The following is a 23,977-nucleotide window of genomic DNA, read 5'->3' as shown; positions in this document are numbered from 1 at the left end:
TAAAAGCTGCAAAGAAGACTCAATCAAGCTGCAAAGTAAACTGAGAATAGACCATCTGCCTGGAAGAAACAATAACCAGTGGAGCAACACGGGAGAGGTTAGACAAACTGAGCCACGTAGAAAGGACGCTCCAGTCTTTCGAGCCGACTGCATGCCGTGTAGTGTGGTCCAGACTGTCGTGGGTGAACTATCACACGTGCTAGGATTGGTGATGCAGCTGTCTTGAGTCATTTCTGCACCTGTAAGTAAGCCCTTACCTCTATTTCTATAAGTAAACCCTAGAAAACTCATTGATTCACCGTGTTGGATTTTGGTGGTATTGTTATGCCTAAAGACCACCAAGGGTCCGTTTGGATGCATACGCAGTAGGGTCTTTTTATTACAAGCTTCAGTTCAGCCCACACCCTCCTCTGACACAGCGGGAGGAGGGTTTATATTTAGGGTTACAGCAAGGTTGGGAAATTCCAGCTAGGCAGTTTTATGATTGATTGCTATTAAGCAAATAGCCGGTGTCCTGAGGAAATTTTTTGCCCGGAGGGCCAAACCAAACTGTAATTGTTTTACTCATCCTATTGTAAAGAACACCTGGGTAAATTCCAGGTATTCACTGATTAGCCATTGCTAGGGGTGACAGTTAAATTCTACTGGATTTTCTCCAGGCTAGTCCTTGGGCAGGAGATTCCATTGTCTTCATAGAATTAGTGACCTATGGCCTAGTTCCTTGGACTGGTGTGTGAGGTGGTCAGGCCTGGTTCTCTCAGTATCTCTACTTTGGTCTGTCATGGGATCCCTATCTGGGGAGATTAAACATTACATATTCCCAGCAAAAGTTCTGTCACACAACAGCTCGTTATATTCAGAAATAAGGTGTATATTAAAATACTTATATAAAGGCAATAAAAATTGATGAATAAAAGAGGCCATGAATTTGAAGAAGAGCAAAGAAAGTAGATGGAAATGTTTGAAGGGAAGAAATGGAAGGGAGAAATGTTATTGTATTATAATCCCTCCCCCAAAAAATCATAGAGAAATAGAAAGAAGAATATTAGTTATCCTAGAATACAGGGATAGTATGATTGGAAAAGGAGATGCCTTATTAAGCCACTATTAGTAAATGAGAAGTATTATTTACATAATAGTTATTTAATAGATGAGCACCAAATTGTGTGTCTGCTTGAATGTACTAAAGAAAATGTGAAGTGAATTTTACTAGACAGAGTCAACACAAATATCCCAGGGTTTCTCTGAGTTCAGAGCTGCATTTCCATTCTGGTGTTTTGTGGTTAGATAATAGTGTTGTGTATTTATAGGCTTGCTTATATGACTCTGGTTTTCTATGTTTTTCTTGTCAGAATAGTTTGTTTTCTGCCCTGCTCCAGTTTTCCTTGCAGTTTAGCATTGCACTCACTGACTTTGTGTCGGCTTCGCTCTTTTTATAGAACCATACTCCTCAAGTTCAATTTACTTTTAGGTTGGAGATTTTATGTGTCTGTTCCTTTAGAGCTCTAAAAAGAAAGTGTATTATTGACCAGATAAAGCTATTCCGGTGACTATTATGAAATTTATTTTTAGGACCTTGGCTGCTTTAATGGCTCTTTAGAGTTTAAGATATGCTCAAAGTAGCATGCCCCATAACCTGGGAGGTTCTCTGTGGTTATTGTTTCTTTCTTCCACTTGCTCAAACTAGACACTTCAATCCAGAATGCTTTTCTCTCTCACACTGCAGTTACATCAGGGCCATTAATGGCTTAACCTTGAATGTAACAATTCTTCTCTTAGGCTCTATTTTATTGACCAATTCTTCTGCAAACATTATTTTCCTTGTTCTTTCTTAGTTAATTCTCTTTCCATATTTTCTAATTATTATTTTGTTTTGATTTCAAGTTTTTTTTTAAACATGGCACCATTTTGCTTAGTGTAGCCTTGAACCCATGATGTGTAGAGCCCAGGCTAACCATGAGCTTCTTGTTTCTACCTAGGTGCTGAGGTGATAGGCACATGGGACCACATCCAGCTTCAGATCATCCATTGTTGCTTCACACACACACACACACACACACACACACTTTTTTCAGATAAAAACCTGCTTTACACTTAATCATTAACAATCCCATTCTTATGTACTTAATACTTGTCATTTCCTCTCTTGACAATTCCATTCAATCTTTTCAGTTTTCTGTTATTTTTGTTAATAGCTGGATTTTAATGTCCATGATTGTAGAATGATGTTAATAGTTATTCAGCTATTAATGTATACAATTATCAATATATTATATTCTATATTATTAATAAACATGATTATTAAAATTTCTTAACTGAAATGTATAATTTGAAAATTTATTATTTTAAATTTTAAAGCAAATAAACAAATAAAACATTTTTACAACAGCAGTTTCCCCATGTTTAGACATTTCTAATCCACAACAAATATAGTTAACTCTTTCTTTTAGTTCATTCTACTTTTTTTGCATATGATTGATTTCCACACAATTAATATATCCCTGAAATGTACTGTGCATGAGGAGTAGTGACATGTTTTTAAAACTTTGCTATAAAACAAAGACTTAGGTTATGTGTGAATGAAAGGCACATCCTTCCCAGATGAAAGACTGTTAACACAAATAGGGTGCTCTGGTCTCCGTATCTGAATTTTATCACCTACGGATCTCGGAGGAACTACCCACGTCTTAATAACTGGAAACCCTACTTCCTTAGGCTGTCCTAATTAGATCGGCAAATTCTACATACCTAGGCAGAAAGAAGTCTATTGTGCCTGTATCTCTCAGCAGACACAGCGAGATGTCCTGTTTTCAGAAATGCACACATGGCCTTGGCACTTTGTGTTCTATAGTGCTGACTGTAGTATATAACATAGTCCCTTTGAAGTCTTGGGTAAGAATCATGCATGTTGTTTCTGTCATTGTCAAATTTAGCTCCAATCGCCAGTAAGTTTATTGCAACCATTTGAAAACCTTGAGAGCTCAGTAAATAAAGCTAGTACTTGAGTAATTGTCATTATTGAGGGAAAGATTGGGAACTCTCTATATCCTTTCTCCATGTGAGAAAGGCACATCTTTCTGCTGCTGATGGTTGAGATAACACAGGAAATCATTGTGAGCTTTGGTGTAATTTTCTCATAACAAATTAACTCCTTCAGGCTCACATTAATCACCAGGGCCTAAATTTTACTTATGTGTCCAAGGATGCCTTATCACTATGTGCAGAGCATAATATGCAAGTCAGTGTGCTAAATAATGACACATAGACCATGATTTCACCAGGCCCCAGGTTGTTACACTTGGAATGATTTCTTTTTAAAAAGTTTTCGGTCTCTCTTTTTTTTTTTTTTTATTTTGATATTGCATATGCTTTCAGTTCTTTGATACTTTCACATGCTGAGAGATCAAAAGATAATTGAAACATTCTTATTTTCAATCTGAGAAAAGTAGAATACATATATATATATATATATATATATATATATATATTTAATTGAATCACCCAAGCTGTAAATTTTATGAGCATTAAATGCTATGATGTTGTTCCCTAACTCCTCATCTCTCTGCACCTCATGTCTTTCTTTAACTGGTAAACACTGGAGCATAATTTAGCTTAGATTGTAATTACAAACTTAAACTATAATTCCAGGATATATGTAGTGTAATAGAGGAGTATTGCCATAAGTTTAAATTTAAAGTTACTTTACGAAGTTTCATTAATTACTTGCAAACCAATACTGAACTAGAAAGAAATAAGAATATGATTCAATTTGTTAGATGTATTTGATGAACCCTGAAAGTCGAGGCAAGCAAGTGGGTGATGTTTGCTTCTGTCTTGTTTCTTTCTCATGTTAAGGAACAGCAGGTGATTTCTGTGAGGGTGACATGGAAACAAACCCAGATGTAGGCGTTGCAAATGCAGGTGAGTGTTGCCCTCAAGTATTGTGTGCCTGTGTGTGTGTGTGTGTGTTTGTGTTTATTGTTGCAGAGGCCTCACCTTGCTGGGCTGCTGGAATTCTTTCTTGCCTGGCGGACTATTTAACAGTACCCTGTTGGTCTGTTTCTTCTTTCTTAACTGCTATACAATTTCAAATGCATGAAAATTAAAAAGTAATATTCATGCATATATAGTTATTTGTCTATATGGCTGTGGATATTCGTCATATAGAATAGCATGTGCTTTGGATTTAACTTATGTAAATATCAATACTGAAGAAATCCTATACAGTCCATAATTTATAGATTTTTTTCTTATGTTCACAAAAGTAGCCAACCTGGAATTACTATTCTTTCTCCTGGCTCATTAGAGTCCTGCACTAATTCCCATATTAGTATTACAAGCAAAATATAGTAATCCTAAATTAAATTAGGTGATGAATACAGAGACAAAATAATACCTAAAAATCTTAGAATTCTGTAACATAACAGGAATAAAACATGGACTAATTATTAATGATTATTACTCTTTCCCCTTCATCGTTTCTATAGTTATTAAATATTTCAATTTCAAAGAGCTAATTTCTGTTTTAATTCCCTAAGTGTCACAAAAGTCTAATCTATAAGATAGGTTTTTAATGAATAAATATTAGTAGCTTTAGAATGGTCATGACTCCCAATGAAGCTTCTTATTTTCTTATGACTGCGGTTTTTAGTGATACATTATTTAAAAAAAAAAATACTGCCATATCATGGCTACTTGACACTACTGCTCCCCCAAAATTCCAGATTCTCAAACAAAAGGATGTATTGGTTCTTCTGAAATAAGACATTTTAAGGATGTGAGATGTATTAGAGAACTTGTCTTATGGGAGCTTTGTGGAATTCCTCAGGTGCTGAGTCTGCTTCTGTATACAGGACTATGACTGGGCCTGTACTGGCTTCACTGCCCTCTCAATGGTCACTTCTCAGTGCCTGTCTTTACATTCACCTGTATTCAGTTTCAAGAATTCCTACTTCCTTAAGATGCATGTCTAATGCTGGCCAGGGAACTAAAGCTTGGCCCCTTAAGGGCCCAGAGCACAGGTTCCTTTTTCGACAACCAGGCATGGGAGAAATCGCTGACCCAGCCGGTGTGAACTCAGGCCACTGAACACCTTGGCCTCTCAAAGATATTTCTTGTGCCTGCCTCGAGCCTGTTAATGCAAGTATGGGACAACCTCTTCTTGATGTAGCAGTGAAAACAATGCAGCTGCAGTGAAATAAAAAAGGCATTAAAAAAAAGTTTCCTGTATTCATATTGCAGCATGTAACACAGACTAAGCCTTCACTCACCATTTCTAAGGTGGATGAATGAATGATCTGTGGGTGTTGTTACAGAAGACACCTCACCTAAAGCAATGCTTAGAGGATTATGGCTTGTTTTTTTTTTCACTGGAGGTAACTCCAAACTGGATGTTAGCCCACTGTGACACCAGGCTATACTGTAATCACTACACCAATAAGAGGGTCAGAGTTTCTGGTATGTCTTTCTTGTGAACTTTTCATTTCCACTGCCCCACCCTTTTTTTTTTTTTTTGCTTAGTTAAAAGCTAATTTCTTTTGATCTCATTTAAAATGTTTCTTCTCTAATGCCTGTGTCATTGTTTCTCTTGTTTGTTTCCATGATGCTTGTCAGTTTTTATTATCAGTTGCTACATTATTCTTTTTCACACCATTAATCTATGCAATGCATGGCAGTCAAAACTGATTTCATTCTGACTATCATTGCTCCCTAGACTAAGAAAAGAAGGTAACTTGATGTAATTGAAGAACAAATTAATTTATTCGCAGATGTTATAAAACCTCATGTCTATATATTCATGCCAAGAATGGTTCAGTGAACATTTGTCACTAGTTTATTTAACCCCATGCTTGAATATATTCAGATTTGTTTGATTCTATTCACTTCTGTCTTCTTTACAAATAGTCCTGATTTTTTAAAACACTATTTTATATATTATATTTAAAATATACCTACCATTTGTATCAAATAATTTTGTTAGCATATATTAATTATATAGGTAAAAGTTTTATTATGGAATTTCCATGTGTATTATACATTACTATCCATATTATACTTACTATCCATTACTCTCTCCTATTATTTCTATTCTCTTTTGCTGGTAAGTTCCCTCTTCCTAAGCAGTTCCAATATTACTAGATTCCATCTCATTTTAGCCATAGTAGTTATGAAGAAAAGCGCTGACAACAAATGCTGGTGAGCATTAGCAGGAAAATAAATTTATACACACAATCACTATGGTGGTTGTTCAGGTTAGTAAAAATAAAACTATTGCATAATCCAGCCATGCTACTCCTAGGTATACACTTGAAAGGATTGGGTAAATATGCCACAGGCCACATGCATATCCACATTACAGTATTCACAAGAGCCAAGTCATGGCTATTTACCTATCAATGGGTGAATGGATAGAGAAAACGGAGTAAATATACACAATAAGATTATTGTTGTTGTTGTTGTGTTTATTTTATTACAATTTATTCACTTTGTATCCCAACTCTAGTCCCCTCCCTCATCTCCTCCCTGTCCGACCATTCCTCTCCCTTCCCCCATATCTGTCCCCTAGTCCACTGATAGGGGAGGTCCTCCTCCCCTAGTAACTGTCCCTAGCCTATCAGGTCTCATCAGGACATTCTGGATTCTCTTTTTCTGTGGCCTAGTAAGGCCACCCTTCCAGAGGGAGGTGATCAAAGAACAGGCAATGGAGTTCATGCCGGGGATTACCCCTGCTCCCCTTACTATAAAATCTCCACGGACTCAACTGCCCATGGACTACATCTGAGTAGGGCATCTAGGTCCTCTCAAGGCATGATCCTTGGTTGATATATCAGTCTCTGCAGGACCCCTTGGGCACAAATTTTCTGACTCTGTTGTTCTCCCTGGAGTTCCTGTCCCCTCCAGGTGTTTCCATCTCTCTCTTCTTCCATTAAATTTCCTGCACTCTGCCCAAAGTTTGGCTATGAGTCTCATAGGTAAGGTGCTTAACCTCATTCATGAGAGCAAACAGGATAGACACCAGAAGCTGTAGAAGAAAGGAAACAGGAGAGTAGCTTACCACAGAGGGCCTCTGAAAAAGTCTTCCCAGCAGGGTATTTAAGCAGATGCTGAGACACATACACAATGAACTTTTATTCTGCTATAAGGAGTAAATGATGCCATTTGCAGGGAAATTGATAAAAATGGGGTTGTCTGTTGAAATAAGTTAAATCAAAAGGGAAATATTATAAAATTTCCATAATATAGGATGCAAGCTTCATTAAAATTCTTTATTGCTATATCTAGTTACTCTAATGCCTAATTTTTCCCCAGAACTTTGTGTTCCTATCTATAAAATTTTTACCTTTCTCTAGTCTGCTACATGGTCTCCTGGCCTACATTATTCTCAATTTCAATAGTTCAGTCTTTTATGCTTAACATATATCTAAGATTCCATAGCCCCTTCTTGGTTTACCTGAATTACTCATTACTGGATAGTTTAAGTGCTATATATTATGTGGCAAATTAAATAACCATCTTTTTCATGTAAGAAGGCACATTATTATTTACTCCATGAATTAAGGTATTTGAATAAAGAACAAAAAAAAACTATAAATAACCAAAACCATACAAAGGAGTAATTAAGGGTTCATGGTTTAGAAAGCATGTTGACAATGTATTTTTAAAAAGAAGGAAAGAAAGGGTTATCAAGTTCTGTCTTCTGAAGTGATTTTACTTGGATTAAGAGTATTCATCCTTGTATTCATCTTTGTAAATATGGAGATGCCTCAGGATTTTCTTACCTTGTGCTCCTTAAAATTATGCTATCCAAGGCATCATAATTGGCCCATTGTCCTCAGTCACATATACTCAGTTATTAAATATGGCTGAGTAGTTTGAATAAGCAACAAAAATTAAATAAATTTATAACAGATATAAATGTGCCAAGAAAGTTCATTAGTATAGTCTTTTTTAATAGCTGAAAAAAAGCTTTGTGAGATTGCTTGGTATTTATAAATAGAGGTATATTACAAAATATTTTATATACACTCCTAATGTACTGTCCATCAGTACAAATCCATTTATGGATGAGGAATCTGAGGTTCAAATGGAGCAGATAACTTGTTCAGAGTATACTGAAAAGAATACCTGAAATAGAAATTTTAATTTTAACTGTATGTGAATGCAGATCCTGTGTTCTTTCCTCCAGTGTTGCCACCACTACTTAAGGTCAGTCCTCTAATGCAAGTGCTCGGGAGTATGTGGTATAACAGACTCAGCCCTTTGTCTCACAAGCGGCAGGATCAAATCATATGTAGGATTTCGGGTTATGCAGCTGCAGCTAGCTGGGATTCTGGCCAAACTGTAGCTCACCATCCACGCAAACCTAAGGAAATTACTTAATCTCTCACTGGCTCAATTTTCTTGATAAAGTGGAACTGGAAATAGATAGAACCTGTTTCAAATAGTGCTGAGTATATTAAGTAAGTCAGTTTCTAAATAACTTAGGAGAGTGCTTGACATGTAATGCCAACTAAAATGAAAATCAACGTTATCATATCACCAATGGCAAAAAGATGTAGTTTATCAAAAATGTTTGCCATTAGAAATTCACCTTTGCAAAATCATCAGTCAGGTGTTAAGTGTGTAATATATATTTCACATGTATTTATAAAATGGTTAAGCACTTTTCACTGAGTAAGCCTATGTTATCAGAAAGATATCTGCTCATACATACTACTACCACAAAAAGAAAGACAAATACACACATGTACATTATGTAAAAATAGATATTATTTGTAATTGAATATTAGCAAATATTGCTTCTTTTGTTTGTGAAGGTTCCAGTTGGGGCTATTTAAAAATGAAAATAAGAAAATCTGATTTTCAAATTTCAAAATACGTCCACATACACCACCTTTTGTTATAATCATCTTTAGAATTTTTAGGATAAAAGTCTATAGAATTATCTACACTGGTCTGTCATTAGAAAAGCCAGATAAATTGGACTCTTGAAGCATTACTTTTTTTATATACTGCAGAGTTTAGTTTTTGTTTTTAACATCCCCCCGCCCATACACACGGGAAATCATCCCAGTATTAATTCTTCTTTTAGCATAATGTTCAGGAATTAAACATTATAAGAGCTCCCTGGATAACTATTTTATTTTCTACAAGTAGTGTCAGTGATGAAAACGCATTTGAGTGTCATTCCTGAAATTTAATCATGTCACATTTAAACACTCAAGGGGGAAATATGTATGTTTATTGTGAGCCACAAAACCCAACAAATTAAAACAAGTACATTTATTTTCATTAATGAAATAATATGCTCTCAATTTCCATTTCATTATTGTCATTTAAATATCACATACAGTTAAACATATATGACAAAACATATCTGTTCTAATAAGGATGGGTTTATCATTTCAGAACATCTTGTTTTTTTCCAGGCTGTTTATGAAAATAGCCTCTTGAGCTCTGGAGCTTGTCATTTAAAATAATCAAGGGAATCTGCACGAAGACCTTAGTTAGAAAAATGTTGTCATATGTAATTAATATTATAGGAAGTCTTAACTGATATTCATGTCAATCAAAAGTAGTTTCAGTAAAATGAAACAATAAAGCTTTTTCAAATCTTACAATATATAGATAAAAAATACAAGTTAAAGCAAGTGTGTTGTGTGAACTATATAAAAACCTAACCTGAAATTATGTATTTTGCCTTAACCCACCTACTCAAATAGACAAATAAATAAATAAACAAATAAACAAGTACTAATCATATATTGGAAAACAGTATTAGAGGATTTTAACACTAGGTTGGCAAATTTTGTGTCAAATGTGGAATATTGTCTTTCACTGGGGGAAGGAGATGAGAAGGTTCTTGCTATATAATCCTGGCATGCCTGAAATTTACTGTGTAATGCAGGTAGCTCTGAATGTTCCAGAACTTTCTGTCTTTACTTCCTACATTTGAGGATTAAAGGGATGGTCCATCAAGGCCAGTGAAGAGCTCATTCTTAATAGTTGAAATAATTGTAATTTTATTCAAACATTAACACAGTGATTTGCAAGATGATAGCCTCCTATTTCATTAAAAATTAGATTGGGTATAAACTTGCTTCTCATTAAGCAAGGTGTGTTACAGTTACATTAAATGAACCATAATTTATGATAAATAATACGTTTTTATTTTTATATTTATAAATTAACTTTGTGTTTAAATATCTTTGTTTTGTTTAACTAAAATAAATAAATATTTTTAGATTTTGAATGTGTCATGTCACTGATGATTCGTGAGTTTCATATTGACATATCTGGTTTAATACAAAACCTAAAATGGAAGGTTCCATAAAAATGAAGGAAAACCAGAGAATGTTTGAGACATGACATAAGCTCCTTTGTTGTAGTTCCTCTTTGTTTTGTTTTTTGCTTGTTTGGGTCTCTTTTTTTTAAAATTAGGCATTACAAAGTCAGTCAACCTAAGCAATAGAAAACATGACTAGTTCTTCAATGCTGATGCTCAAAGCCACCCACCCAACCCCACTGAAGGCAAGCACTGTATCCCTAGATTGGATCTACAGTCCTCAATGTTTGCAGTAGTAGTTGCTCAATCACAGTATTCAAATACGTCTGTTAAGTTATTGGAAAATAAATGAATAGTAAGTAAATGATGTACAATAATCAAGATGTGCTTCTACAAAAATACCTGAAAAAGAGAAACATGTTCTCATTTATCTTTCTTATCTCAACTTGTTTATATAAATTCATTGCAGGACAAAGTGAGTCAGCATGCTGTATGTTCATACAGAGGAATCTTGGATATGGAGATGACCTTCCATTTAAAGAAACCTAAATATCTCGGGAGCCAGAGACCTGGATCCTGTCACTTTCATTGTGAGAACTGAAGAAAACCATATCAAACATCAGCCTCAGTTTCTATATCTGAATATCAATCTGCATTTTTATTATGAATTTTCATTGAGTTATTGTGTTACTCAGATGGCATAACACACATAAGATGAGTAATTCATAGTTTCCTAATGTCGAACATTTACAAAATGTTGCCATTAGTGTTATCACCAATATGGGCTTGCCTCTATTTAGGCCCTAGTCCATTGATTATCAACCTCTGACTCCTCTTCCAACCCTTAATTTAAAATAAATGTTCAACAATATAGTATAAACATACTAAAATCTGTACACCTAAAGAAGCTAAACAAGAAGGTGGACCCTGGATAAGATGATCAATCCTCACTCAGAAAGGCAAACAGGCAGACATTTCAAGAGGGAGAAAACATGAAATAGGACACAAGCCTACCACAGAGGGCCTCTGAAAGATTATCCAGCAAGGTATCAAAGCAGATGCTGAGACTCATAGCCAAACTTTGGGCAGAGAGCAGGGAATCTTATGAAAGAAGTGGGAGATAGAAAGACCTGGAGGGGAGAGTAGCTCCACAAGGAGAGCAACAGAATCAAAAAATCTAGGCTCAAGGGTCTTTTCTGAGACTGATAGTCCAACCAAGGACCATGCATGGAGATAACCTAGGACCCCTGTTCAGATGTAGCCCATGGCAGCTCAGTATCCAAGTGGGTACTCTAGTAATTGGAACAGGGACTGTCTTTGACATGGATGCAGGGGCTGGCTCTTTGATCAACTACCCCTAATGGGGGGTGAGCAGCCTTACCAGGTCACAGAGGAAGACAATGCAGTCACTCCTGATGAGACCTGATAAACTAGGGTCAGATGGAAGGGGAGGAGGAATTCCCCTCTCAGTGGATTTGGGGAGGGGCATGGGAGGAGATGAGGGAGGGAGGGTGGGATTGGGAGGGGATGAGGGAGTGGGCTATAGCTGGGATACAAAGTTAACAGACTGTAATCAATTTAAAAATAAATTTAAAAATCAAGAAAAATGTTTACTAATAATTTCTTCATCCTTATTATCATTTTGAATAAATGACTACTTTACTATTAGTTCTATCATCTCAGAACTCTACAGTCATAAGTTCCAAGAAAACAAGAATTTTCATGTAAAATCCTTGCTTATTTAAGTGAGCTAGCCATTGTTTTACCTGCACATGTTAACCCAGATTGAGTCTATTTCATTCCAATAGCTGTTCAAACCAAAGTACCTCATTTGCTGGCATAAATTCAAGTGATATACATGCTGACGTGTGAAATGAGGCCAATACAGAAATAAGTGTGGGTGTGAGACATTGTCATTCTTTTCTTATTATACATTTTACATCTTCATGTCTATGCAGTAAATATTACTCCAGAGAATGTCTACATTAGTAAGAACAAATATGGAAGGAGCCACGTCAAACAATCATGGATCTCAAAGCAGATGAGAATAATTTGAGTCCATATTCTATCATAAATGCAGACTTTACAACTTAAATCAGGTGTGTGTAACACGTATTTACATAATAACACTTACTATATTGACAATTTCGTCCCATAAATTCTCCTGGGCATTCACAGGAGTAGTTAGCAACGAGGTCTGTACATATGCCCCCATTTCTGCAGGGCTCGGCTTCACATTCGTTTACATCTGAGGAAAAAAGAACAAAAGAAGAGGTATTGATATAAATAAGCAGATGTTAGAAAACACAGGTATATTAAATATAACATCTGAATAGTGCTACTCATTCAGTTTATGTGAGCACATTTCCATAACACAAATGCTGCTTAAGTCACTTTATTAAAAACAAATTAAATCAAATAGAATTGAGTATAGATATATATACACATATATATATATATGTATATATGACTGACAATTCTGAAAATAAATAAGAAGAGTTTGAGGAAGTATTCATCATGTTCATAGAATTAAATCAAATTAACCCTGATGGAGAGATGAATTGGTTTCTCTTATAAGATCTCAAATCTATCCTGCAGCAATAACTGCCAATTAAAACTGTCCCATTTCATCTTAATTCATTAAAAGTCTAACTGACAGAGAGGTTTTGGTTTTTAAATAGTTTGCCTTTGATGAGAAGCAAATTAGAGTTAATAGGCAAAGCTCATTACATGTAAAATATAATAAATGCAAATGATGATCATTTCGTGATCTCATTCATGAGTTTCTAGAGTTAGGGTAACCAAAGGGACTTACCTTTTCTATACCATCATTATACATGATGGAAAAGCATGCAAAACAGGAACTATTCAGTGAATTATTCTTATTTCCATGCTAGTTTTAAACAGAAGAATTGCTGTGAGTTTTAAAGATCTATTTTATTTTTTCTTCATGTGCACTTGTGTGTGTTCATTTATGTGAATATGTGAACAGTACAAATGTCAGCTGGAAGGTGTTGGTGATCCTGGAGTTCCAAGCAGTTGTGAGCCTGCCGATGATGTTGGTACTGCTAACAATATGTCCATCTCTGAAAAAATACAAGCACTGTGAATCACTGAACCATCTCTCCATCGTAATTTATGTTTTGAAACTTAAGAAATTTTCAGCTTTTTGGTGCTATCACAATTTCAAATATTTTCAAATGTAGTAAAAACCACTGTACCATTTATTTTGTTGTCAATTCAGTTTAAGACAATGATAAGCTTTGGAAAAACTGGGGTCTGTTTTTCCTTCACATCATATCCACTGAACTGTATCATGGATGGGTGTATATCAATATATGATAAATTTCTTTGGTCTGAAGAAGACCAAATAAGAAAAATATAATTTGATTTTGGATTTGAAGGAACAGTGTAGTTAATATAAATCAGAAGATATAGATGGTATTTCCAAGCAGAAGATATGATATTTTATACATACACACAAGCCTTCCACATTGGAAGGGAGAAAAGGTATCCCAAGCCTAAAGAAAAAAGGGAACATATCACATATGAACTGACCTGACCTAATTCAATCTCATGTTTTAGCACTGCAGACTTGTAATAAGATGGGGAAGTTTCCTCTTACGGTTTCAATTTATATAGAGCTAATGGATCTTTTTTGTTGTAGACTTGAGAAGTAAACAGGACAACAGTGCAGGAAGAAATTTAAGGTTTGATATTAATAGTTGTACTATGTAACTTCATTTTTTAGTAGAAAACATCAAATATTTTCACTTTAAGGTTCAAATACCCTACAACAGCTAAATCAAACATTGTTGATGATTCAGTTTTCAGAACAATGGAATTTCATATATTTCATCAAATATATTTTAAACACAAAATATATTTAAATACAAATTTATAAAAAGCACTTAAATGAATTATATACTTAATCCAATAGAAAATTTAGCAAATCATCCCATGTGTATTTATATAGTAATATGCAGGAATAAAGATCAGACAGCAATTACACAGAAATGCTTCTGTGTTAGTGTAATGTAGCGCTTTCGTTGATGAAGGCTATTTGCACTGTGATTAACACTGCAAGCGGTCCAAATGAAAACTGACCTCAATTTGTGCAAATCATGTTTAATTAAAGACTAGATAGAAATGTTCACGGGATACAATGTAGTGAAATGAAAATTAAATCTGTATAATGGATTGCATGAATTAATTTTTGTCATAGATCAAGTAATTATTATGTTCAGAAAAAAGTCCACATCTATTTTCAATATGGTAAAATGAAGATTATTTTTTATCTAGAAAATACTTGACACTGTAGTCTTTTCTTTAAATAAATAAAAATTCCCATACTCTATCAAATGTACAGTTCAAGTATAATAGTAATAACAGTGAGCTTCTGTGACTAACTTGTAAGAATAGTCAGTGATTTCATAACATACTTCTAATGAAGACAGGAAGCTGACTCCTGAGAACAGACGACTTTGGGATTCACCATGCTGTGTGTGTGGTGCCCAGTGCTGCTGCTCATGAAGATTCAAATGAAATCTCATTACTCACCTTTGTTTTGTTAATGGTCACTTTCCTATTTTTATTTATTTATTTATTTATTTTGGTAAAGAAAAAATAAAGGAGATTAAACGTAGGGAAGTTATGAGAGAGGATGAATTGTTGAATTTCCTTGAAATAAAACAAGAATTTCCGAGTCTGATATTTAACTAGTTTAACTACACAGGTTCATTTCTTTTATCTGGATAGTATAAGACATCCCACTGTTTTGCTGCAATCATTTTTTGTAGCTCTGTAAGGGTTAGTAGCTATGATAGTTAATCTCAGTGGTCCACTGGATTGGGTTGTAATCCAATACCCACTTTTGCACAGGTCCTAGGGTATTTTCTGAAAAGATCAGCAGAAGGGGAAGATCTCCCTCTAGAGGGCAGTGCTTCTGAATGGGTGTCCACATAGAAAGAGATCCAAGGGAAAAAGGGCTAACATTTTCAATCTGTGTTAGTGCACGCATCCACTCTGCTACGGGAATCCTTCACCGAGATCAGCACCTGGTTACTTTGGCCTTCTGTCATACGAAACCCACACTTTTCCAGAAATCTTCCTTCATTACTAAACTGAGTATCATCCTGTCCTGTGAAATGAGCAGCCACTGGTTTTGCAGAGTTTCCAGAGTGAAGAAGGTCACTCTTACACCTATTTGTGAAGGCATGATCTGATGCAGAGAGGCCATGGAAAAGTGCTTCTCACTTATTTGTTCTGCAGGCTTTGCTCAGCCTTCCTTGTCATAGAACCCAGGACTTCCTTCCTAAGGGTAGGCCCACCGACAGCGACCTATATTCTCTCCCAACAATCACTAATTAGGAAAATGTCGCACAGGCTATTTACAGTCCAATCTTATGAAAGCATTTTCTCATTTGAGGCTACTTAAAACTAGATAGTATGTATGGTAACCAACTTTTGAGTATAAATAATCAATATACATACATACATATACATATGTATATATTATCTATCTATCATCTATTTATCATCTATATATCTGAGAGAGAAAGGGAGAGACAGAGACAGAGAGAGAGATTGTGTTAACTCAAGCACATTTTAGGAATTCATTAGTGAGCTCTGGTAATAACTGACAAGTTATTCAAATATTCATGCATCATTACTTTGATAATGCTCAATAAGGTTTCATGACAAAGGAAACTGATAGAAGGGAAAGTTTGCTGAACAGTTTCGGGGAGATTAGAGTCCATGGTGTGGCGCATGGTAGCAGGTAGGCAGCATGATGCTGAAACAGTAGCAGAGGGCTTAAATTTTGATCCACAATTAAGGGCATACTAGGAATGGCCTGGGTTTTGAATCCTCAAATCCTACTCCCCAGTGATGCTCTTCCAATAGGACCATATCTCTTAATCCTTCCCAACAGTTCAAACAAGCAGGGATTAAGTATTCAAATAGCCTATGGAGGCATTAACAATTCTAACCACCATATTCTTGTCCCTGTGAATTCTGTCTTCTTGGGCTTTTGTCTATATCAAAATGCAAAATGCATTTGCTTTTAATTCACCTTCACAAATCTTCACAGGCTTTCACAGTCACAACCCAGTTTAAAATTCCAAAGTCTCTTCTGAGATTCAAAATAATCTCTTAATTATAATCATCTGTACAGTCAAAATAAAATGACATAGTTTTAACATACAGCGGAACAGAATATACATTACCATTCTAAAAGGGAGGACTGGGGAATCGCCAGGAAACACTGGATGCAAGGGCGAACTAAACCTGAGCAGGACAGAGCCCACGTGCTCTTTACCGCGGAAGGGCTTACATGACTCCGTCCTCCCACCTTTGCTGACTGCCCACATTTCTCTCACAGTTTGGGTCCATGCCTTGTAGAGAGCTCTCCTTGTCAGATATCTTTCAGCTCTGGAACCTTTTATCATGTGGGGTTTTCACTATAGTCTATATTTTGCTTTCACAGCCTTATGCAACAGTCCCTCTGGCCTTAATGAAGGGACTCGGCTGCCTCCATTGCTCCACAAAAGCTGTTTTAATATAGGAGGAAGATTTTACAACCCCTTTACTTTTGTACCTTCCTGACTCTAAGGCCAAAACCAGGTGGCAACTGCTGCCTTGTTTGGCTGCCTTTTGGGTGGAACCTGGACCCTCTGAATTACATTTGCATAAGCATTGATTTGTTGTTGCTTTTCAGGAGCAGCAAATTCCTCAGACATTTTCCTTCTAAGCATTGCAGGATTAGCTGGATGGGGTATTGTCCTGAAGACACCATTAATTTTATTCCATTTCAAATCAGAATCTCCTTCCTTATTCCTTTTTTTGCATAAGCCTTGGTTCCAGTATTAAATTTCCTGGTACTCCTTTCCCCTCAAATTATACATTTTATTTCTTTCTGCCCTGTTTGATTTTTTTTTTATTTCATTGAAAATCTGTATAACTGTTACCACAAATAACCATGTGGCATGGTCAATATTAGGGAGATTTAAAATTTGTGTCAACAAAATTAGTCCTAAACATTTCAAGTTAGCCTCAGGCATATTCTTAGGGCAAGGGCAAAGAGTTGCAATATTATTTGTCAAATTTTGCAAATATCTAGCCTAGGTACCAATATTGTTCCCTCTGAAGACTTTGAACTGGGCCCCCAGAGTTCAGATGGGTCTCATCACTGTCTTCCAATCTCTTACTAGGTCCTACTACATCTTAGTAACTAGGATGACTCATTAAGCCATGCTTGAAGTGTTCAATTACTTTCCCTAGTCTAAAGTTCCAAATGTTTCCTATTCCTCCATAATCAGCATGATCAAAATCTGACAGAGCAATATCTCACTAACTTACCAACATCTGTCTTTGTTACTTTGTTATTCTATATGACACCACTGCCTAAGAAACACAAAGAAGAGTTTACTGGGATCTAAGGTTTTCAGATGGCTAGAGTTTGCGATTATCCTGCCCGGGAGCCTGCTTGCAGACAGGCAAGCATGATGCTAGAGCATAGCTGAAAGGTTACATCTTGATCCCACAACCATGAGGCAACGATAAAACCTGGGAAAGGGCTGAGTATTTAAAGCCTAAAATCCTACATGGCCATGCCCTTGCCCACCTCAGTGACACAACTCCTTCAACAATGTTACAGCTCCTAATCCTTCCTTAACCAACTGGAGACCAAGTATTCAACTTATATGTCTATGAAGACCCTTCTTATTCAAACCACCACCACATCACCTTTGTTGAATTCATCTTAAATACACCAACCCTCTGAGAAATATTCAGCTATTCCTTGTTTTCTTAGCATGCATCTTTTTCTCACATATTTTGTGCAAATAATAGCCTAAAGCCTATGTATAGATTTTTTTTGGAGTGATGATGTGATGTCAATCAACTTTTGAGAATCAAAATTGTATTTGATAGTTCCTTATGCCTTTGAAATTTTAAGCAGAAAATAGTCTGAGTGACTGGTGACATGGCAGAAAGTGTGAGGAGGCAGGAGAACTGCTCTCTGAGATATACAACCTTAAATTCAGATTGGAAATTCAGATCCAGACATCAAGGAGAACCAAGTCAACAGAGAAAATAGGTGGCTGATACGTAAGCAGGCTAAGAAGAAGGGGATTGATGTTGTCTCTCTCAAGTAGGGCTCAGGGTACTAATTCAGGTGTCTAGTGTGGGGTGAAACGGCTGAGTGGGAGGGGAGGGTAACAGCCTATACAATTCCTTTCCTAAAATTCTCATTAGAAGTCCAAGCAGTGATCAAAGAGCCAGCCACTGAGTTCACATCAGAGACAGCCCCTGTCCGCCTTACTAGGGAAGTATTTGGAAACTGAGTAGCCTATGGCCTTCCTTTGAACAGGCGATCTAGGCCCTCTACATGCTTGGTCCTTGGTTGGAGTATCAGTCCCTGCAGACCACCTGGGCCAGGTTCTTTGGCTGTTTGTCTCCTTCTGAGTTCCTGTCCCCTCCAGGTCTTTCTATTTCCTACTTCTTCTATAAGATTTCCTGCACTCTGCCCAAAGTTTGGATATGCAGTCCTGCCAGGTCACAGAAGAAAATGATGCAGCCAACCATGATGAGACCTGATATTCTAGGGTCAGATAGAAGGGAGGAGCTCCTCCTCTATCAGTGGACTAGGGAAGGGACAGAGCTGGAGAAGGGGGAGGTGAGGCTGGGAAATACAAGGGAGGGGGCTACAGCAGAATACAAAATGAATAAATTGTAATAAGTAAATAGATAGATAAATAAATACATACATAAATTAATAAATAAATAGAAGAAGTCCAAGCAGTATAGAACAGTCCAGTGTGGTGGTGGTTGATAGGAGAGCAGGCAGTGGAAGGGGACTGACTCTGGAGGTCTCATAAGTAGGTTGCATCAACTTCTCACAGATATCTTCTGGTAGATAGGCTGCTTTAATTCCTACCTTAGTCAGTATCTATCCTTTATTCTTCATGTATAAACTGATCCCCAAAAGCTTTAAACAGGAACAGTGACAATGATCCATGTACTGAACACACTTCTTTTGATACTTACAGAGCAGCATAACAGACAGTAATTTCTTTTGCAAAGATCAAATTTCTCGATTTCTTTTGTTTACGTTGGCTTGTACCTTTTCTCCTTGTGATATTGTTACTGACAGCTAGTAAAGAAGAGCTTTTTTTCAAGATCTGACTAATATTGACCCTTAAAACCATATATTCCCCACTTTTTTATTAACTATTATATATCGCATAGACTTTATAGTATTTATTGCTTCTTAAAAGAAATAATTTGATATTTTGACTTACCTACTGGCTTTAGTTTTTCAACTTTTCTTTCAAGTTTGAATGACTATTTTAAGTATTCCAAGAATTCTGTTCTACCACTCACATGCTGAATTTAATAATGTCATAAGCAGAACTACCTGGAGAATTTCCCTGGCATTTATGTACCAGCATGATAGATTTTTAATTTTGTATGCTTTTATGTCTTTTGGTCTTGATTTTTTACTTTATTACCAGTAATTCATCTTAAAATACTAAATAACATTTCTTCAATCAGATTTAGCTACATGGCAATATTTTATAGTGATAGCTAGGTGACTTTTCCTTATGAAAAACAATAATTAACAGAAGGTCCAAATTGGAGATGCATTTACTGGCCAATCTTTCTTAAACATCATATTCTGTACTCATCTAAGCTCTGAAAACCTATCATTTATTTTGTGACTTCAAATTACGTAAAAATTCATTTGACATTAATATCAAAGTGGTATGTATCCAAATACTCTGCCAAGAATTACCTTACAAACTTATGTCTATAAACTTTAATCACTTGTATTCAAGCATTTAAAAGTAAGAGTACGATCAGAGTAATGACAGTACCAGTTGATACGCTAACACTGAAAAGGGGTAGTTCCCATAGGCCCATCCCATATAAGTGCAATAGGTTGTCAATGCCTACTTAAAGAGAGAGAATCAGTCCTTACCAGTGATTACCTCTCACATAGGTTGTCCAGTCCCAAGGGATTTGTCCTAGAAATCTGAACCTTAAATCAAAATCAAAATTAAATGGATTTAAGGAGTTACATGTATTTTTCTCAATACATATATATATATATGTGTGTGTGTGTGTGTGTATGTATGATGTATAATGTATGCATGCATGTACATACACAGATAAGTATATGTGTATCTTTATGTATATACATATATGTATATACATATATATATATATATATATATATATATATACATTACCACAATGATAACAATACTGTTAAAAGAAGAAAACATGAATGTATGAGTATGGTCTGTGAGAAAATATGAAGGAGAGAGGGAAGGTTGGCATGCTATAGATGTGGAGCTCATATATGAACTTGATACACCAGCCAAGGACCACTCATGGAGATGGTCTGGAACCCTTGCACAGAGGTAGCCTATGGCAGTTGAGTGTCCAAGTGGCCTCCATAGTAATGGGGACAGGGACTGTCTCTGACAAGAACTGATTGGCCTGTTCTTTGATCACTGCCCCCTGATTGGTGAGCAGCCTTATCAGGCCACAGAAGAAGACAATGCAGCCACTCCTGATGAGACTTGATAGACTAGGGTCAGAGAGAAGGGGAGGAGGACCTCCCTTTTCAGTGGACTGGGAGAGGGACAGGGTTGGGGAAGATGGAAGATGGGATTGGGAGGGGAGGAGGGAGAGAGGTACAGGGGGGATACAAAGTGAATAAACTGTAATTAATAAAAATAAAAATAATTTAAAAAGGAGAGATACAAAAAAGAGAAATTTTCAAAAATGTAAAATTATTAAATATAACAATAAGAGAAAAAATATAGGCATACCAATGTACTTATAAAGCCAAAAATAGGTAGAAGATAGAATTAATAGATGTGTAATTAATAGAGCACTGTTTCTCTATAAGTCAAATGTTTAATAAAATTTATAAAGTATTTAAAAAAATTATAGTCAATAATACAAAAAGACTAGGTGCCTTCTATGATAAGCATTCTTACATACGGAATGAATTCTGGGTTACACATCATTATAAAGTGTCCTACATTAAATAGTTATTAATAAAAATATTTGTTTAAAAAACAGGAAATGTGAGTATGTACCCTATATATACTCACTTATAAGAGGACACTAGACCTATAATATATGTTAAATATATTAAATTCTGTACACCTAAAGAATTTAAGCAAGAAGGAGGACGCTGGGTAAGATGATCAATCCTCACTCAGAAAGACAAATGGGATGGACAGTCGAAGAAAGAAAAAACAGGAAACAGGACAGGAGCCTGCCACAGAGGGCCTCTGAAAGACTCTACCCAGTAGTATATCAAAGCAGATGCTGAGACTCACAACTAAGGTTTGGGAAACCCATGAAAGAAGGGGGTGATAGTAAGGCCTGGAGAGGACAGGAGCTCTACAAGGAAAGCAACAGAACCAAAATTTCTGAGCACAGGAGTCTTTTCTCAGATTGATACTCCAACCAAGGACATTCATGGATATAACCTAGAACTCCTGCTCAGATGTAGCCCATTGCAGCTCAGTAACCAAGTAGGCCCCAGGAAAAGGAACAGGGACTATATCTGAGGTGAACTCAGTGATGGGCTTTTTGACCTCCCCACCACCACCTGATGGGAAGCAGCCTTACCAGGCCACAGAGGAAAATGCAGCCAGTATGGATGAGACCTGGTAAGTTAGGGTCAGATGAAAGGGGAGGAGGAGCTATCAGTGGACTGAAGAGGGGCATGGGAGGAGATGAGGGAGAGAGGTTGGGTTTGGGAGGGAACAGGGAGGAGGCTACAGCTGGGATACAAAGTGAATAATTTGTAATTAATATAAAAAAATTAAAGAAAAACAGGGAATGTGAAGATAGTCAAAATCATCAAATAAATTCAGAGTGAATTTTCTGGTTGGACTTAGAAATCCAGTTTCTTTTATAAGGGCTTCTGTTAAGGAAAATGCCAAGTATAAAATTATTTTACTTATTATTGTTGCTTCTGTTTGTTTGTTTGTTTATTTATCTTGGAAGTGAAGTATTGGTGATGGACCTTAGAATTTTGCACATAAAAGGCAAGTACTCCACTATTGAGTACCATCTTTAGCCAAAGTTATCTCTTATAAGTTTTTACTTTGAAAATATTGTAAAGTTCCACACCAAGAAAAACTGATTTAAGTTCTGTTAAATGAAATGAAGGCAATTTTGATTTTTTCTTTAAGGAATTCATGTGATTCTGAATGGCACAGAGAGTTGACAAACACTGCACAGAACCTTGGCTTATGAATTCTGTCCATCCATCCATCCATTTGTCCATCTATCCATCCATTCATGTAACCATTCATCCATCCATCCATCTACCCATCCATCTACAATTGCTTCTTTGCCTACTGCTAAGACTTAATGATTCATATGTCATGTCCTCTAACTTATGCCAAGGCTCTTCCAAGTAGTGTAGATAGAAAATGAAATAAATAATAACATGTAATGCGGAGAAGTACATGCCAAAACAAGAAAAATGCAATTTGTAAAATGAACTCTAAATGTCAAAATCCTGTCTGTCAAAATCTACCATGTCTAGAAGGCTAGAGAATGGTGAGTTTCACAGGAGTTAAGTGGATTCAAGGGAAAAAACATGCTTTTATATTTTATAAATTAAATTATAATTTATTCTCAATTATATTATATATATCAGGAATCTAAAATCTAAGTGTGACTCCTATTATACCACGGGTCTTTGTTCCAAGCACATAAAACATAAAGCACATAGTTTACACTTTTACAATGATGTGTTATTAATTATAGGATTTTTCACATTCTTATTTTCATTATAATAATGATCATTCTATTTTGTCAGCTACACATCAAAATAGTTTCTTTGCAGCTCTTTCTAGTTTTAGTAATCAATTTTGAAGACAACAACTTAATTTTGTTTTTCTATAGTAAATTATGAAGACCTCATAACTGGCCATGTAACTTGAGATTAATTTGGGAAACTAATTTACATAGCTGCCTTTATCCATTTGTTCATTCAATGCACTTACCTACTCATTAACTTATTGAAATTCCAATGAATACTTAAGTAAAACAGGCAAGTAACCTATAGAGTTTACTCCCACATATGTTTTATTAAGGTATTAGAAAATACTTTAAGGTGATGCTGATGGTAACATTTTGCACACTCTACTTTTCAGAGATTCTTACCTGTGTGCCAAGCATTTCTATAAGCCTTTTGAATGTATTAAATCAAGCTATGAATCAGTCACTAAATATATATTTGGATATTTCAGTGAATCTGGATATTTCCTTTTTTGGTGCACGCAATTTTAAAACTATTATTATTATTGTTATTATTATTATTATTATTATTATTATTATTATTATTATTATTATTTACAATTTATTCACTTTGTATCCAGGCTGTAGCCCCCTCCCTCATCTCCTCCTTGTCCTACCCTCTCTCCATCTTCACCTATGTCCCACCCCTAGCCCACTCATAGGGAGATCTTCCTCCGCTGCTATCTAGCTCTACCCTATCAGGTCTCATCAGGACTGTATGTACCATCTTCCTCTGTGGCCTAGTTAGCCGATCTCACCAGGGGGAGGTGACTGGCCACTGATTCCATGTCAGAGACCTCCAGCTCATGAGGAAGCAGCCTTACCAGGCCACAGAGGAAGACAATGCAACCA

General features: G+C 36.0%; 1 protein-coding gene across 3 annotated transcripts in view; it reads right to left on the bottom strand.

Moving 5' to 3' along the window:
• The window catches only part of Edil3 (EGF like repeats and discoidin domains 3), a 567,408-nt gene that overhangs the window by 222,745 nt on the left and 320,686 nt on the right, over positions 1 to 23,977 (bottom strand). For all 3 annotated transcript variants that reach the window (XM_055625558.1, XM_055625559.1, XM_055625560.1), the window contains one exon: positions 12,420 to 12,533. In XM_055625558.1, coding sequence (XP_055481533.1) covers positions 12,420 to 12,533 — 114 coding nt within the window. The remainder of the gene's footprint in view (positions 1 to 12,419; positions 12,534 to 23,977) is intronic.

This window comes from Psammomys obesus, unplaced genomic scaffold (genome assembly GCF_907164565.1).
Source record: "Psammomys obesus unplaced genomic scaffold, mPsaObe1.curated_primary_1811, whole genome shotgun sequence".
NCBI classification, from domain to species: Eukaryota; Metazoa; Chordata; class Mammalia; order Rodentia; family Muridae; genus Psammomys; species Psammomys obesus.
This window is presented reverse-complemented; position numbering and strand designations above follow the sequence as displayed.